This window comes from Pteronotus mesoamericanus, unplaced genomic scaffold, assembly GCF_021234165.1.
Source record: "Pteronotus mesoamericanus isolate MK-2021 breed Mesoamerican mustached bat unplaced genomic scaffold, CSHL_Meso_final contig_25, whole genome shotgun sequence".
Lineage (NCBI taxonomy): Eukaryota > Metazoa > Chordata > Mammalia > Chiroptera > Mormoopidae > Pteronotus > Pteronotus mesoamericanus.
Genome location: NW_026555105.1, coordinates 24,935,207 through 24,954,349, shown reverse-complemented (window position 1 = coordinate 24,954,349; position 19,143 = coordinate 24,935,207). Strand labels below are relative to the sequence as shown.

At 39.2% G+C, this 19,143-nt stretch overlaps 2 protein-coding genes across 3 annotated transcripts in view; both read left to right on the top strand.

Moving 5' to 3' along the window:
• The first annotated feature begins 408 nt into the window (after positions 1 to 408).
• LOC129070966 (60S ribosomal protein L31-like) lies at positions 409 to 1,988 on the top strand. Its single transcript, XM_054574178.1, has 2 exons — positions 409 to 413; positions 1,409 to 1,988. Exons 1-2 carry the CDS (start codon positions 409 to 411, stop codon positions 1,851 to 1,853), a joined length of 450 nt encoding a protein of 149 aa, XP_054430153.1. The 3' UTR covers positions 1,854 to 1,988.
• Positions 1,989 to 12,412: 10,424 nt separating this feature from the next.
• The window catches only part of GPCPD1 (glycerophosphocholine phosphodiesterase 1), a 58,008-nt gene continuing 51,277 nt past the window's right edge, over positions 12,413 to 19,143 (top strand). For both annotated transcript variants that reach the window (XR_008529153.1, XM_054574013.1), the window contains exons 1-2: positions 12,413 to 12,603; positions 18,095 to 18,171. Coding sequence is in view for 1 of the 2 variants with exons in the window: in XM_054574013.1 (XP_054429988.1) it covers positions 18,123 to 18,171 (49 nt within the window). In the remaining variant the exon portion in view is untranslated. The remainder of the gene's footprint in view (positions 12,604 to 18,094; positions 18,172 to 19,143) is intronic.

The window sequence follows — 19,143 nt, the reverse complement described above, 5'->3', positions numbered from 1 at the left end:
TCAGGACATGCAGAGCCAAGCTATGAATCATTCCCCAAAAATAAATAATAAATTTTGAATTTGAGCCAGACCAGTAAATTCATTAACTTTCAGTCTGGGAGCTGTGGTGTGCCGGTGACTAGCCAAGAACCATCTCTCCAAGGGGAAAAGCCCTAGTTTGCAGTGTTTGCTGAATTTTGACTCCATGGCTAATTTCAAGTCACCAATCTAGGACAGTGAATTTGAGGTTGGAAGGAGGTGTGCACAGCTGACACTCAATCTGGCTTCTGCAGGCTATTGCTTAAGTGTCTGTCCTAATGGTCATACTTGACATCTGTAGAAAACTTTTAAAAAATTGTTTTCTTTATACCAGGTATTTTGCATAAGATCTCCTTAATGGTTCACATTCTTTTTTAAGCCTCACGCTTGATGAGGTAAACAGTATCTACATTTTATAGGCCATAAAATTGAGAGCCTAGGAAAATAGGTGGTATGTATAAAGCCAGGTAGTCGAGCTGAACTAGACAAGTGATTTAACCTGAATAGTCTCGGTTTCCTTTTCTGCAAAGTGGGTTATAATGGTATCTCAAAGATGGTTGCGAGGATTTAATTAGATAACGCATGTAAAATTCTTAGCACATTGCCGGGTATGTAGTTTTCTCCATTTCAAGTGCAATAAATATTCATTGTAGAACATTAGAAAGCATCGATATGCAAAAAAAGGAGAAAATTTAAAATACTTAAGACTGCTAACAATCTTGGTGCAGAATTCTGGTTCTGGCTTAATATGATTTATGAACAGCAGGCAGTCCAAGCCCATGAAGAACTTTTTTTCAGTAATGAAGCATTTGAGCAATTGTTGAATGCAATTCTGTTTGAATCATGAGGGAAGCTTAGGTTGCATATCGAGGTATTTAAATTACTTTTTAAAAATAAATTAGAGCAAGAATAATATGTCATGTTCTATGATATTCTTTCTGGAGTGGGAGTCCAAAGAAAGGAAATGCAATAAAGGCACAGGGCATTTAATAGCTATAATGGGACACCCACAGGGACATGTGGTATCTATAAATTACACCTCTCAAGAATGCTGCAAGAGAGACTGAGGGAGAACTGAGTTGGACAAATTCACAGTTAGGCCAGGAGAGCTAATGTGTTTCTTGCAAGCCCAGTCTGTTGTAAGTGCTCCCTGGTGCACTGTGTTGAGAAGGACAATGGGGCATGCCCTCTGGGGCAAGTGGTGGGGTGAAGGCAGGGGTGAGGAGAATGGAGAGGAATGGGCTGGGAGGGTGGCTGCAGAATTTGTGTGTGCGTTATGCCCACATTGAGCAGAGGAGAGGGAGCAGTGGTTTGTACGCTAAGTATAAGCTGTTTTTGGTATTTTGGTAGGTGATAGATCTCTATCTGATCTGACTTAAAAAATTTTCAGTGAAAAACCTTGCTTTCCGTATCCCACAATACCACGCGCTCTTTCTTTCCAGCTTGGGCCCGGCATAGTGGCTCCCGCAAAGAAGGGTGGCGAGAAGAAGAAGGGCCGTTCTGCCATCAGCAAGGTAGTGACCAGAGAGTACACCATCAACATCCATAAGCGCATCCATGGGGTGGGCTTCAAGAAGCGTGCCCCTCGGGCACTTAAAGAGATCCGGAAATTTGCCATGAAGGAGATGGGAACTCCAGATGTGCGCATTGACACCAGGCTCAACAAAGCTGTCTGGGCCAAAGGAATAAGGAATGTCCCATACCGTATCTGGGTGCGGTTGTCCAGAAAACGAAACGAGGATGAAGATTCACCAAACAAGCCCTATACGTTGGTCACCTATGTACCTGTCACCACTTTCAAAAATCTACGAACAGTTAATGTGGATGAGAACTAACTGCTGATTGTCAAATAAAAGTTATAAAACTGCATTTGAGGTTTGGTTTCCTGTTTCTAGTGGCGATGTAATGTGTTTGTATATCTTAAAGTACTTGCCAATTAAAGAATCATTTGGAAAGCTAAAAAAAAAAAATTTTTTTTCAGTGGAAACAAAAAGTGATACTTTTATCTTGAAATTTTCACATACTCTTGTTTTATTTGTGTTTCCTTTGCTACCATAATTTAGTATATCTAAGATGAGGTTATAGTTTAGTTTGATTGTATAAAAAAACGCTTTTCTATCATTCTCAGGCACAATTTAAAAATTAACATATATTGCCCTGGCTGGGTGGCTCATTTTGTTGGAGCATCATCCTGTGCACCAAAAAGTTGTGGGTTCAATCCCCCGTCGGGGGACGAACTGGAGGCAACCGACTGAAGTTTGTCTCTCACATCAATGTCTCTCTCTCTCTCTCTTTTTCTTTTCCTTCCTTTTTCTCTAAAAATCAATAAAACATATTCTCAGGTGATGATTAAAATTTTTTTAAATTAACATACAGTCACATGGGATATTTGAAAAATTTAGAAAGATGCAGAACAGCAACTTTACATATCCCCACTACATTTCCATGCATTCATTTAGCCTTTTAAAAAATGCTATACCAACATATACCTCCATAAATATATACATGTATCAACTTAGACTTTAAAAAACAAGTGGGACCATACTATACACTCTACCATTTGCTTTTTTAACTTGACAGTAGAATGTAGACATCTTTCCTAGTAGGTATACAAGGAGTAATCACATTCTTTTAGTGGATGTGTATTTCTGTGTAAATAAATGAGCTTCATTTATGCAACTATTGTCAAATATCACATTGAAGGATATTCACATTATTTTTACTTAAAATTTTTTTTGGCAATTTTAAGCTGTTACATGAATGTAACATAAATGTGTTACATGAATATTCTTGATGTATCTATGTGCCTATATTAGTATTTTTGTAAGTATATATTTCTAGACATACAATTTCTGGGTTTAAAAGCTATGCACACTTAAATTTTTCGTAGTTATGTCTTCAATATTCTTTTAAAAAGTGATATCGATGAATACCCTTAACATTAATGTACCAAATAATTCATTTCCTCACAGTCTCCCAAAACTGGGTGTTAGAAATCCTTGCTTTTATAATTACTAAGTTCCCGTGGTTTCCTCCTTGATAAGGACTCTTGGAAATTAGGAGACTGAAGTCCACATGGTGAAGCTATTTGTTCCTTTGACTGCTTGACCTGTAGTCAAAAAGGACCATTCCGGAGTCTGGGCAGGAAAAAAACTCATGCTTGCCCTGAGACTTGAGGTATCAGAGACTACACACAGTATAAGCCTGTGGTGGCAATAGAGTGACGTAGTGAGATGGCAGGCCCCCCATTTTGTCCTTTGTACTGGAAACAGAAGCAGAGGGGTTGCATCGCCAAGAAGAGTTTAGTGCTCAGCCTTGTGCTGTATTTAATCAATAGTGTGAGAATAAAGATTTGTGATTTTGAAATCCCTTCAAACTCTACTAAATATTAGAAGATCCTTCAAGTGACTGAGTCTAATTACAAGAGAAGGCGAGGTTTAGAAGTTAAGCCTTTATTTCTTCAGCCAACACAATTTATCAATTCCATTTTACAGGCATTATTCTAGATTTTGGGGTTTCAAATAGAAATAAGTTTCATGACTTCCATGAGTTTACAATGTGGTTGGGGAGGGTAGGGGAGACTGAGAACCAGAAACCAGTGCCTTCCACAGAATGCAGATTCCGTAATGTAGATGTGATGAACATTTGTCTTGCAAGTTTGCTCATGCAAATTGTTGTCCCACCCACAAAGGAAGAACTAAGGAGAAGGGAAAAGGATGTTTGTAAGAAAATGCTGCCAAAATGAGTTGCAGATCACTTGATTGCTTTTTGGAGTACATTTCACAGAGGTATATGAGTGGGTGACCAGTGGAGAAGGGTCTTCTAGAGCGGATCTTCTCAAACTTTGTATTTACGTGAATCTCTTAGAGATTCTGTTAAAATGCAGGTTCTGATTCAGCAGGTCTGGGATCAGGCCCAAAATTCAGCTATTCTAACAATCTCCAAGGTAATGCCAGTGCTGCTTATTCAAGGATCACACACTTGGCAAAGTTCTAGACTGAGGAGCCCTAAATCCTTGAGTATGCTTGGAAAGAAGGGGGTGTGTTGGGTCAGAGGTAGATGCAAGCCAGCTAAGGAATAATTGTCTAACTATAGAAAGTCAATGGCATGCTAAAAGAGAGGTGTGATTAACTAGGGGAGGTGGTGGAATCTAATGGGGAGAGGCAGACTATGGAGATCAAATCTTCTACCCACTTCCTTTCCTCTCTCCCCCTCCTTCTCATCATCATCATCTTGCATTTATGCAGTAAAAGTGGAGAATTACTTAAAGCAAGCAAAGGAAAAAATATTTCTCTAACTATAGATTCATAATGACAGGGGAACAGCCTTGGATGATAGGCTTAAGTGATTAATGCATGTGGAAGGCTGTAACTCAAGAGTTAAAGATTTCAGCCTTAGTTGATAGGTTTAAGTGACTAATGCACTGGAAAGCTGTTATTCCAGGAACTGGAATGCATGACCGCAAACCTCCAAAAGGTCAAAAATCAATTCAACCTTTGTACCCCAGCATCTGCCAGCCATGGAGATGGCTCTGAGCCACTGCTCTGGACTTCAACTTGTATCCAATTAACCTTTTTTCTAAACCCCTTACCTACCCTTCTATCCAATTAACCTTTTTCCATATTACTTTCCCATCCTTTCTTCTCCTTATAAAAAGGTCATTTTGAAATGAGATGTTAAGATGGTTTTTGAGGGTACATAACCTGCCTTCTCATATCACCAGCCATCTGAATAAAGCACTCATAAAGATTCAATCTTTGTCTCTACTTATTGGTTCTGGTAGTGACGGGCAGCATGAACACTGACTTTTTTGATTTCAATAGTATATGTTATGACATGATCTTGGTATACAGAACACAGATAGCATACACCAAATAGTATTTCAAAAGAGAGGTGAAAAGAGAGATCCTTGAGAAAAATCTTGGTTTGGCTGAGTTTGGCGTACTATGAAATCAGTGCTATTATGAAGACAAAATGATTTCTGGCTATTACAGGAGTCTTAGGTCTCCAAACTCCTTAAAATTTCCTAGATGAGTTTCGATCTCATACTAAAAAAAATTTGGGCTGCTGTGTCTGTGGAGTAGCCACCTCTGTCTCACTGCTTCACTAATATACTCTTTCACTTAAAAAAATTACAAAAAATTTTGGCTGTTTGCCTTACACAGTGAGTTCCCACTTTGGCCATAATTCTATGGTTTACACCATAAAATGGTGTTTTTACACAGCTTCTCTGGACTGTGATCTGGGACCTAAAATAAAATCACTGATTTTAAAGATTTTATTTATTGATTTTTAGAGAGAAGGGAAAGGAGGGAGAAAGAGAGGGAGAGACACATTGATGTGAGAGAGAAACATCAATTGTCTTCCTCTTGCATGTGCCCCAACTGGGGATAGAACCCACAACCTAGGTATGTGCTCTGACAGGAATCAAACTGGTGACCTTCGCCCTTGTGTAAGGTCGCCCAACCAACTGAAGCACATTGGTCATGGCATAATCACTGGTTTTAATGACATTTTATCAGACTGTGAAGCCATTTTTTTATAGAAGTTTTCTGTAATAAATTCACTACCTGCAACTTCTGTTTTCAAATCCAGTAAAGTAAACATCTCTAAAACAAACCAATAAGTTGAATTTATCAATGCTCATTTGTATATTTGGTTGGGTAATAAACAACTTGGGAGGTAGTTTCTATTTCTGATGGGGTTTGATTGACTACATACACTACAATTTGGTTCTCCAACCATGAATCAAAAATACAATATTTATGTTAAATAAGGGAAGACCATATATTCAGAATTCAAAAATGATGAGTAATTAGTTAAATCTGGAAAAAAGATAGTTTAGAATTCTAACTGCTGTCACTTTGGTTCTTGGGTTTTTCTTCTTTAGGAAAATATTTTGATTACTTCTATTTTTGTTGTCTTAGCATCTTTATGTATAGTCTACATTAATTAATTTCATGGTAACACTGATGAAACACAAATGATGTGGATAATCCCCACGCTCTTTCCATGCCCCTTGGGTTGGGACTTACATTTGTTCTTTTAGAAAAGATTGCAGTAAGGAAAATAGCCATGGTATGTACCTATTCTCATGAAAGGAAGACAAGGGTCCCTTTAACTCAGGAGGACAAAATAATCAGGAGTTTGTTTTGTTCTTCCAGAATCCAAACTCAGAAGCCTATCTGGCCCAGATAGGAATATGAAATATGTGATTGGTACAATAGATGAGTAACAGATTGGTGGGATCTGTGTTGGCTTAGCATATGCATTCAAAAATTAAGAAAAAAATCACTGTGTGAGCCATACTTCCACAGCTGTGGATCAGATAATTCATCGGACTAAATGTCATTGTTGATAACCAGAGGAGCACTTCTATAGGACAAGGTATTATGGGTGCACGAGGAGGCCATGCAGTGGAACTCACAGCAACTGAATCCGTGCTTCTCCAATGGGTACACGCAGTATTGTTTATTATTAAATAGTGACATCCAGAACTGACAGTTACTTGGTACTTTTCACTGAAATTTTCAGTGATTTCTATAAATTATGCTATGTACCAGGCATTATGCTGGGATGTAAAGATTAATAATAATATATAGTCTTTGCCCTTAGGGACTGATTATAAGAAGAAAAAATAGAGATAGAACAGATAAAAGCAACAAAGTGTTATTTCTCAGTCTCATTTTCATTTCATAGGTAAAATAATAAATGAATTGAGACAGTAGAAGAGAGAGCAGACTCACTGCCTCTTATCTCCTCATCTAAATCACTAGATCATTCACACAGTGAGTACACCATCATTGCCAAAAACCTCTGCCTTCCTGACTCCAGTCCCAGCTCTCTCTGGCCCACTGCCAGCCTGGTGTGAACAGCTGGGTTTTTGAGCCTGGTGTGTAATAACAATGCTGTCAGAAATCTTTTGTTAAGAGTAAGGATATGCCCTGAAAACAGCAGTTCATTCTGTAGACAGTCATCAATATTTTCACTAAAATCATAAAATGGTAGCCAGTCAATTACTGAACAATTTGAGCAGCAAAGGAAATTCCCTTGGGGAATTCACATTAATGCAGAATGTGTGAGACTGAGAGACAAAAAATAATAACAAACAGAACAGGCTAAAAAAAATGGCTCAGTTCAGTGTTTTCTGATATAACTTTTGTTTCTTAGTTTTACAAGGTCTTGATTCCTAAAGAGTCCAAAAGAAAGATACTTTTCAGAGTTGCAATTGTGTTAAACTATATGGGGGGGGATGATTTTTTCTTTGTTTTCTTTAAAGATTGTATTTATTTACTTTTAGAGAGAGGGGAATGGAGGGAGAAAGAGAGGGAGAGAAACATTAATGTGTGAGAGATACATCTATCTGTTTCTCTCACAAGCCCCCAACTGGGGGCCTGGCCGGCAACCCAGACATGTGCCCTGACTGGGAATTGAACAGGTGACTCTTTGGTTCACAGGCCAATGCTCAATCCACTGAGCCATACCTGCCAGGGCAGTGGTGATTTTTCTTTAGAGACTGCTTAATATCCAGTTTCACCAATATACTAGTACTTTACAAACAGTATCTCACTAGTCAGCATGTGTCTGTAGAATGCTGCACTAACTGAACATGAAAATTTGAACTAACATTTGTAGGGGGCTGGTGGTCAGCAGATGACTTCTTTAGAGATGAAAAGTTACATTTGATTTTCCCAATCAGTTATGAAAAATGGTTGTTCTACTGTTATTTTTTGCAGAGGAGACTCTATATAGTAACTGACAAATCTTTCTAGATTATTTCTCTATTAAATAAAAATTTTTTGAAGCTTTCCCTTTTTCATTTTATAGATTTAAAGCATAAGTAAGGAGCCCTGACCAGCATGGCTCAGTTGGTTGGGCATTGCTTCTCAAAGCAAAAGGTCACTGGTTCAATTCCCATTCAGGGCACATGCCTGGATTTCAGGTTCGGTCCCTGGTTGGGGGTGCATGTGAGAGGCAATGGATTGGGGTTTCTCTTTCACATCGATGTTTCTCTCTCTCCCTTCCCCCTCTCTAAAATAAATAAATAAATAAATAAATAAATAAATAAATAAATAAAATCTTTAAAAAATGGGTAAGGAAATCTAATGGGTAACTAACTCTAGACTCATTATCTGTCTACACAATTAGTTTAATTGCTACACTTCAGCGAGTTAAGATGAGTATTACCTTATTTCACCATTTTAAGGTCTTCCTTTTATAGTTTTAACATGTGAAATCACTGGTGGCCAGGCAGCGATCCTGACACACATGTCATCCTTTGGGCTTTCTTGAATGTGGTTGTTTTTCCTGGTGGCATGACTAAGGGCTATAAGGACCATTTGAAGATAGAGGAGTACTGGCTGTTGTCTGTAGACTTCCACTGAAAACTTCTCTTGGGGTCAGTGGATTGGAGAAAAATCCCAGAGATATTATTTGAGCACTTAAAATAATGCTTCATCAGCCCTGGTGGGTGTGGATCAGTGGATTGAGTGTTGGCCTACGAAGCAAAGGGTTCCTGGTTCAATTTCCAGTCAGGGCACATGCCTGGGTTGTGGGTCAGGTCTCCAGTAGGGGGTGTGCGACAGGCAACCATACATTGATGTTTCTCCCCCTCTATCCCTCCTTTCCCCCTGTCTAAAAGTAAATAAATAAATTTAAAAAAATTAAATTAAATAAATTTTAAAAAATGCTGCATCACTAATGTTACTGGATAATGGGTTTAGAAAAACAAGAACTTTGCAGTGTTATGCAGGGTTGAACTATAAATGTGAAGCCCAAGAAATACTCAGTTTATTTCACTTGAGCTGAAAAAGGAATTCCCTTGGGGAATTCACATTCATGCAGAATGCACAAGACTGAGAGGCATTTGGAAAAACAAAGAATAATAACAACTGGAATTTTCTTTTGTATGCATGCATATATAAGCCCTGGCCAGGTAGCTCAGTTGGTTAGAGCACTGTCCTGTTACAGCAAGGTTGTGGATTTGATCCCTGGTCAGAGCACATACAAGAATCAACCAATGAAGATATAAGTGGAACAAGAAATTGATGCCTGCCTCTCTCTCTCTTTCTTTACAATCATTAAAAATTTAAAAAATATGATATAATACAATTTGTGTCTAAATAGGTATAAAGAATTCTTTCAGTAAGTAAAGTGAAACATTCTAGGTTATAAGAACGGATGATGGCAAAGTTTAAAGGGCAGTTCTTTTTTTATTTTAGTATTGTCTTACAACAGACTTCTTAGATTTGATGAAACTAGTAGTTCCTTCATAGAACTGAGGTTCAGAGAAGGCCTTGGGAAGGATGAAAGCATAGGGAGCAGCAGGTGCAGTGTTAGATGCTGGGTACCTTCTCAAACTTCCTCTCAAATAACCTGTGTTGTTTACATTCCCATTGTGCTGATGAAGAAAAAGGCCAAGGAAGACATCTTGATCCCGCCATTTGAATCTTTTCTGCTCCAGACGTTTTGATCCTATGATGCATTTGAGAGCTTGGAAAGTAAAACACCAGGAAAGCTGCAGCCAGTTTGAAGTTAGTTTAAAGGTTCACATTTGAGGCACCTAAATAGTTTTGGAAATCAGCAATTTAATTATTTTGTGTGTGTGTGTGTGTGTGTGTGTGTGAATTTTTATAACAGTTTCTTTGAGCCAAACTGATGACATATGCCAAGAAGCAGGATCTCAAAGCCTCTGGAAATCAGCAGTTTTCTTGGTTTCCTCCATATAAAATTGACCTTTATATGAAAGAAAAATCAATTGCAAAAACTGAACTATAACAATTATGTCATCTACATGAAGAATAAGTAGTGCATACTGCAATTTGGGAAATTGTTCATGGACTAATGCAGAGGAAATGAAAGTTATTTCATAGTACCTTTGGTACCTCTGGATAGTACCTTTGAGGAGCAGGGCCACTAGTGAGATAAATAAAATATGGAAAATTGATAGTGTTTTGAATCTGACAGTGGAGCAATTGTGGTATATCTTGGGAGAATATTTACAATATTTTAATGGAATGATCAAGAGATAAGTACAAATGGTCAACCTTTTATCCAACTCTTAATGAATATTTCTGGGAGAAGAATCAGTCCAAAACAAAGCTGGTGGCATCCTTTCATAGGATTTAGGGAAGGAGCACAGATTTGGTCCATCAACTCGACTTATGAACATTATTAGGCAAGTAATTGCTTGACTAAATGGTCATTACAGGAAAATAAAGATCTATAATAAACATTTAAAGGAAGCAAACTTGTATGAAAGAAATTCATCACTGTAGTATGACTAACAGCAGAGGAATGAAATAAACTCCAAGTTATTAGGAAATGTACAACAGCAGGCTTTAGCAAATAATGGTACACAGTTAGGAGGAAATTTTAATTCTTTAAGAAATGTGGACTTAATATGAGGACCACCAAAAAGCCCATTTTATCCTGTGCCTATTGCAAAGTAGTCACTTAATAATTATTTATTACCAGAATGGATGACATTGTCCGAAATGCCCTAGGATCTAATCAAAGTTCAGATATCAAACGTCATGAACAATCTGATTTATAAAACTGAAAGCTCTAAAGCAAGAGCTCATCTATTCCAAACACCTCCCCAGTGGGCTCATTCTAACCAATTTACAACTCAAGTTATCTCTATTATGCGTCCTTCAACATTCTCCACAGAAGTGGTTCTGTGGAGAGCAGGACCAATAAAATGGCGTTGGTCTGATTAAGGTAGCATAAAGTATATAAAACAAAGTGGAGTCACTTGTGCTAACTAAAATGGCTGTCAGTCAGCCATGAACTTTGGTTCAAGAGAAAAATTAACTAAGTCAGAGCAGACATGTCTGGCAAGGAGACACACTTAAGATTATCAGCACAGTGGTCAGAGTAGCTGTGTCTGCAGAGTGGGACCACTCATAGACAGGCTCCTGGGGAAATTCCACACTTGCCAGCAGGGGTATCAAACAGAACAGCCGTGTACCACTCATAGGATCCTGGGCAAGTTCCACACTTGATATCAGGGGTACCAAGACATTTATTGAAAAGACCCAGAAGGGTGGAGTATACCACTTTCAAGGTATAACTGAGGCAGGTTCCAGACCACTGCTTAGACTGCTGAGCTCCACACACCAGAACGCTGCTCCTTGCCATGCTGATCTCCCTTGGCTTCAGCTACTGGAGGATCTGCCCTGCTAGACTGAGGACTTTGCCTGCCCTGCTGCCTACCTGGCTCCAGGACAACTCCTTTGCCCACCATACTGTCTCCTGGACCTGCAGACTGAGATTCTGGAACTTGGGTTTGTTATCTCCCAGTTGATTGCTGTGTGTGTGTTATATTTCTCTTAAGATTGTTAGAGCGTGAGTAGGATATTATTTGTTGATGTTCTACTTTGAGTGAACCTCCATTCAATACAAGCTGAGTGAATAGTGCAGTTACTATGTGTGATTATTATCTATTCTTTGGTGCCTCCTGCTCAAACCCAGCTGCTAACCCAACAGCTGCCCAGCTGGCTTATAGGAAAGCCTATATCAAGATCAGACGCTTGTGACAGGTTCTTTTCTAATTTTCAGTATCTCATTGATTTTAATGAATCTGGTAACATAGTTTTCATGTTAGTAGTACTTAGATGCTGGAACTACAACAGTTTAAGTTAGGTAGGTACCCAGCAAATGCGGACCAGTTTTTCTGGGACCACCAAAAGAGAGGGAAAAAATTTGTTTTATGTTTGTGTTTTCTTCTTACTGGGGCCGATTTATTTTCCAGGAAATAGACGACGACAACTTTGGCAGCTTTTTTTAGCCTTCAGACAAATTCCTTCCAACTTTAATTTACATACAAATAACCTGGGGGTCCTGTTGCGGATTTGATTAGGCAAGTCTGCGAAGGTTCTGAGGCTGCAATTCAGACAGCTCCCAAGTGACACAGCTGGCTAGTACACCGTCCTTTGCATAGCCAAAGTTACAAACGTTTAACCACCTTATGTCGCTAATTCTCGCTTTCAACTTTAAATGTGATCAGAGTGTGCTTGTTGTTTAGTAACGAAAGTTTCCGAAAAACATCTGTTCTGCTAATATTCCTCACTTTCGAACGGGAACAAATGCAATTCAGAACTGCAGCTCCAGTCTTCAGACACTTGGGTGTTCTAAATACGTTTTGGGGACCAAGGTGCGCGTCTAGGATCACGAGCCGGGTCTTCTCTGTGCCGCCGCTCGCTGAGGCTTGGGGCCAGCGAAAAAAAGCGGATCCCCGAAGCCGGTAGGGGGGATACCCCGCAACCCTCGGCCGCTGCCTCGGCCACGTTCCAGGAACGCAGGGCCCGCCCCCTTGCGCGAGGCTGCCGATTGGCCGGGAGGGAGCCGGGCTTGACGTCAAGCCCCGCCCCGCCGTGTTGCCGGCCCCGCCTGGCGGTTTGGTCTGGAGCAGCTGAAACCGGTTTGAGCGCAGCCGCTTCCTGCCGCTGGGCGCCGCCGCGGGCCGCCTTGGGGAGCGCTGGAGAGGCGCGGCGGCCGGAACCCGGCAGCGCGGCCGGAGGCACTCATTCTCGGGCGCAGCGGCGTCGGCGGTGGGGATCCGCGGACCCGCGGGCTCGGCAGGTGAGGCGGGCAGCCGGGCGGGCGGGGGCCCAGGGCAAGGACCTGGGCGGCCGCTCACGTGGCAGCCGAGCTGTCAGGGCGGCCGCGCCGGGGGACGCGGCGGGGCGGGGGCCGCCGGGACCCGCGGCAGGGCCGAGGGGTGGGCAGTGCCCCCCACCCCGGACCGGGCACTGCGTGACAGGGAAACAGCGGCCTGGACGTTCCGCCGGTGGGTGGGTGGGTAGCGTCTGTTTATTCGACTTTTATTGTTTGCTGCCACGTTTCCGCTGGACTGTCTGTTGCTCAGTTCCCCTCCGAAAAATTTGTGAAGTAATACAGAGAGCGTAGGACCACCACGAGTAAACCAAGGACCAAGGAGCGAAGAGACAGAAATGCAGCTTAAGTTGTCTGTGTACCCTAACCCACAGCCTGTCCCTTGCCCATCACCGCTCTCTCCGTCTGTCCCTAAGTCGTATTGCTTTGACAACTGCTTATTTTCTGAAATCGCCTAACCGCGTGATCTGGGACATGCTTGGATAATTCATTTATTCCAAGAAACCAAAGTGCCTTCCTCTCCTAGGAAAAGGTTCCAGGAATAGACTTCAGTGTCCTCGATGCAGTTTTAAGACAGCAGCTCTCTTCTCTCCAAAGCTCTACTTTTTCCGAAGCTCTTCTGTTTGCCTTGATGAGTTCCGGGAGAAAGCCTTAATCGATTGGGTGCTTCATCAGCCCCCCGCCCCCCCTTACCCCGCTGCCCTGTTATAAAGGAAATCTGCCATGAATTCAGCCTTGAATTGTAGAGAATTCTTTCACCTTGAGGCAGCTGCTGAGTCTGATGTGGTACCGTCATAGGGGAACTGATGGAACCCAGCAGGATGTTTGGACCTGATGTTACCTCTGCTACCGTCACCTTCCCCATTTCTCCCCAGCTCCTGCTCAGTACTCTTCCCCTTCGTGTTTCTCCATCTTGCTACATTTCTGATAGTTGTGACTTAGCTAAAAAGTAAATTCAAGCTATCAGTACATTTTCCAACTCCTAATATTTTGGGTACAAATAAAACAAAATAAACATTAGGTAAAACTGCACATGGCCCTTTCCGTTCTTGGTTTAAGGACTAGGGAGAACCAGTATTCTAGCAAAATAACACTTAGGAAGGTTGGACTCAGAGAAATAAGGACCACAAAAGAAGTCCTACGGTGGCAGAGTGAGTAAAATTTATATGTACAAAAAGCAGATTGATAAATCAAATCTTTACAACTTAACCAGGAAAAATACATGAAATCTATATGCAAATAATATCACGATAACATGAAATGGAAAATATTTGGGAAAAAGACTTTACTGCAATGTTTGGAAAGTGATTAAGGAATTAACTTGGCTTAATGAAATCCAGAAATGCTTTCTTAATAAGAAATCCATTCATGTCTGCATACATTTGATTAAAATATTATCTCAAAGTACACTGGGGTCAGAGTAGTAAGGTCGTAATGATCCTCCACCAGAATGAACAGAAATTAACTCAGGAAAATGTACATATATTCCTTTCTTACAGCCAGTTATGAGACTCAAAGATACTGGAGTCTAGGAAAGAGCGAGAAGGACTAGAAACAGCTTTTTCTTTGAAAAAAATGGAAAGGAAACAGTGAGAGATGTTCTTTTTAGCTAGAGAAACACGTTTTAACTAAAAATATCTGACTTAAATTTAGCTCTAAACTAAATGTTCCTGTACCATAGTTGGCTTAAATCTCCCTTTTGTCCCCTAAGCTGCTGGTAAACTAGGAAGGTCATGTATTGAAATAGTCTCTTTGACAAACAGGAGAGTAAAATTTATTTTGCCAGGTAGTGTAAAATCAGAAATATTTTAAAATGTAAATAACGATGTCATATTTTGCTAATTGCTTGAGTATTCAAAAACTTAAAATAGTGCTAAACGCTGCTCAAAAATCTCAGATGAGAATACTGTTTAATATTTATCTTCAAAAAGCACAAAATGGAGGTTATATTTTAAAACAAAAGCAAACCAAAAACCTGTCTTAGGAAGCACAGTCTGTACATGAAGTAATAGGTGAGCTGGTTAAATTACGTACATAGTCAGCTAATGTATGCAGTGTTTTTCATCTTGTTTTATGTATCTTTGGAAGACCTTCCCAGTTCGAGTGTTGTTGTTGTTGTTGTTGTTGTTTTACTTGTTTGGATGAAAAGGAAGTGTTGGGTCTGTAAATTTTGCGTTCCACCACAGTACAGTATTTTACTTAGTCACCACTGTTTTGGTGATAGCTGGGTGCTTCAGCCCTGCACCAGAATTTTGGCCTCTGTCCATGATCAAGTAAACTGCTGAAGCAGCAGCTCCTCCAGCCTTTTATTTGGTATGGCATTAAATTAAGGGAGTAGGGTGGAAATTAAACAAAATTACATGACTTTTGGCAATCCAAGTGGAAGAGGATGCTTTGTTGACATTTGGGGAGGTTTTGTGGTGATATCCTTGTGCTTTTATTGCTTTGTATAGTAGTACATTTACTACAGCCGTGTCCAGCCGAGTTACTATAGCCACTCTCACAAGCAACTTAAGAATAAAAGTCTCAGTTTTAATAATCAGTTGATTTCCCTTTTATTAAATTGAATTTAGATAATTTTCTCATTTAATACAGTAGAAATTTAGAGGTAATTTTGAATCATTTGTTGAATTTAATGCAAAAGAATAGTTACATCTGATTTCTCTAAAATTGGTTAAAATAGTTATTTAAAATCAATCATATAATAGTTGAGTACTGTGTAATTATGTAGACAAGATTGTCTTTAGTTGACAACTGGGAGTAAACACTGGGTGAAAGTACAAGTCACAGGTTGAGATTGAGGTTGGTTATTCAGCAGTTTTACTGGATGATGTGTCTCAAAGTTAATTCAGTAACTTGAGCTTTTTTTTTTTTTTTTGCTAGCCTTAAGATTTCTTCTTGATATGTTATAAATGGAAGATTGCAGTGCTTCAATGAGAACCATTTCATTTATTATTTATTTATTAAAAAGAACTATTAAGATATTTGGATAATAATAGGTTATGGGGGGCGGTGTTTAGCAACCTAGGTAGTTTTTAGATTTAGGACATTCTTTGGTGGTGCTTGAACTGGCTGTATGTGCTTTAAATAGGTCACGTTTACTCTTAGAAAGTAGATTAAGGTATTTTAGAAATGATTTTGATCAAGGACAAGTTTTTCTCCAGTGCAGAATCTTGGGTTTTCTAACTGAAATAGTAGAGTTGCCAAACAGGGAAATCTTTATCCAAGTGACATTGGATAAATCACATTGACTGATGGTCTTGTTTATGTATATTCAACATTTACATTTGTAATTAATATAAATGGAATGGTACATAGCTTATAGCTAACATTGATCCTGGACTCTTGATCCCGGGAGCAGCCCCCTATGCATAGATATTAGAGATCGGGTTTCTCAGTCTCAGCACTATTGATGTTCGGAGCTGTAAAATTATGGGTGGAGAACTGTTCTCTGCATTCTGTGATGTTTAGCAGCATTCCTGGCCTCTGGCCGCTAGGTGCCAGGGGCATCACCCCCAATTATGGTAACCAAAAATGGCTCCTGATATTGCCAGATGCTCTTCGGAGGCAAAATTGCCTCGAGGGAGCATAGACCGATAGTTGCCAGATGGGAGGGGGAGTGGGGAGGTGGGTAAAAAAGGTGAAGGGATTAAGAAGTACAAATTGGTAGTCACAAAATACAGGAATGTAAAGCACAGCACAGGGAATATAGTCAATAATATTGTAATAACTACATATGGTACCAGGGAGGCACTAGACTTACTCATAAGTTACACGAATGTCTGTCTATAAGGCTGTATACCTGAAGTGAATATAATATTGAATATCCAGTGTAATTGAAAATTTTTTAAAAATTAGAAAATAATAAACTATGTTCACTTCATTTTTTTTTAAATGCCTCAAGTGAGAACTGCTACTAGGTCTGTCTACCTTGACTTACAGGCATGGTTAACTGTAGGTAGCGATGTTCATTAAATGCCCATTGCATAATAGTGCATGTTTTCACAGGGAGCCAAGGGAGAACAAAGGGGAAATAGAAAAATGAACTGTTAAAGCTTCTTTAGGACTTTTTAATATAAAATAACTTATAAAATAAATGCAAATAAACAGTTTAGTAAGTTAGCAGAAATGATGTAGAATAACAACATGATTGGAATTTTTTAAGGAACATTGGTGGATTGGGGTGCAGGAGTTTTTGGGGAGTACCAAAGAAGTTATGTAGCTACAATATATCTTTGTGTGACATATGTGTTCTTTCTATATTTAAATTATATAACCTTCTTGAGAATTGACATTGTATATTTTAAAAAGATATAATCTTTTAAATTTCCCTTAGATACTTAAGTTAGGGGACGGTAAACAAATTGCTTTGGCTGGGCAAACACCAAAGAAGTGAAAATTCAGAGACAAAAATGTGGATAAGTGATAAAAGACATCAGAGGCTTAGGGATTTAGACTTCTGTAAATAATTGAAGTGATTTCAAGAATATTGAGGAAGAATATTCTAAATGACATAAAATGTATTATTGGGAAGAGATTTAAAAGCCAAAATACAGGCAAGGAAGGGACATTAGGGTTTTAAATGAAGTTCAAACTTTAGGAAGAAAAGCATGTATGTCAGGTCAAATAGAATCAACAGGGTTTGATAATAGGTTGGAAAGCGAGACTCTGAATACAAGTTTGCAGAACTGGACTTGATGGTTTTAAGGAGAATAAAGAGAAAATCTGAAAAGAGGGACTTGTGGGGGAACGTTTTTGTTTGTCATTAGTTACTAATAAGTGTATTCTCAAACTTGTTGCAGACCATGACTAGTTTGTTTCAGTGGGTGATACTTTGTTCTTCGGTTCTTTCTTTGTTTTTAAAGTTGAAACCTTTTTATTAAAGTAAAAATCCTCTCTTGAGCCAAGCCATTTCTATCTATAGTTTTTTTTCTTCCACCATAACATGAGCCTGGTCAGGAAAGATAGGTTGAGTTCAGAACAGCTGCTTATCAGAAGAGAAAGTATGTGACAAAAGAATCTTGCATCCTTGAAAAAATTTTGAGGGACACACATGTTTTACAGTTTTTATGGTCCTTGCATTCTTCTGGAACAGTTTTGTAGCATTACAGGCCCTAAAACTTGCTAGGTACTAAGTAATTAAGTCTCTCTTTATAGGGTCTCTGAAATATTGCTCACAGTTAAGATTCATTTTGGGGCCATGACCAGGTAGCTCAGTTGGTTAGAGCATTGTCCTGATAAGCCAAGACTGCGGGTTTGATCCCCAGTCAGGGATCATGCAAACATCAACCAATGAATGCATAAATAATTGGAACAACAAGTCCACGTTTCTCTCTCTCTCTCTCCCCCCCTTCCTTCTCTAAAATTAAAAAAAAAAAAAAAGTTTTTGTTTTTGTGTAGCTATCTAGAGCTGGTATTTTCATATATTATAAATGACATCTTCTCTTTTTCTTCCTAGCACGACGTCCTAAAATAAATCCATCAGAATGACACCTTCTCAGGTTAACTTCGAAATAAGAGGAACTCTGTTACCAGGTATTGTAAATGAGCATTTTTTTAAATCTGGTTTATCTTAAATATGGAGTTGTTATTAGAGTGGGCCTAATTTTTAGGTGACAATGTCTTTATGGCTTGCCCGATACCAGAAAAGTGCTCAGAGCATAGTAAACTCAAGGAAAAAAACAAACAAAAAACCCCCTCATTTTCCAAGAAAGCTTCGATGTTATTTAACTTTACACATGACAAAGATAATTGAGCTATGCTTTTTAAGTAGCATGAAAATAAGGGAAATTTTACTAGTGTAAGAAGTTGGCAAAATATTTAGCTAACATTGTTTCCTACTTGTAAATTTTTATATTTAGCTTTATTGTATTTATTGTTGTCTATATAAGCAGTGTAAAATAATTTTATTTTTTTTATATTTATTGTTTTTACTGTGAAATAATCTTAATGTGAGTTAGCACAACAAAACAGTGTCACACCTGGGGTATATGCCTCCTTGTTTAATATAGTCTGGCTATACTCGCCAGTCCTTAAACCAAAGTGGTTCCTTCTCTAGAACCACTGGGACTTTCTCAAATTATTTCTTCTGCCCAGATCTGTGTGCCCTCCTTAATTCTCTTGACTGCAGCCTCCCACTTTCAGCTAAGGTTCCTGAGAAATTCAAGGTTTCAGGATTTAAGCACCTCTTACAGATTTTATAGAATTATCTGAGTAATTTTGTTTGTGGATAGATTATAAACTCTATGAAAAAATGTTACTTTGTCTTGTTCATGCTGAATTCCTGTAACCTCTCTCAACACCTGACTCACAGTGGAGGTAAATGTGTGTTCAAGGAATGAATGAATGATTGATTCACTCTATATATTTAGCATCTTTGTTTTAGGAACTATTACAGCAGTTGACAGAGTTGTGTGCGTAAGTGTAAATTCTTAGCCAAGATGATCTGGTACAGCTCCATCTCTGGGCAAGATTCTACAGATGGAAGATTGCTAGTTGGCTGAAGGG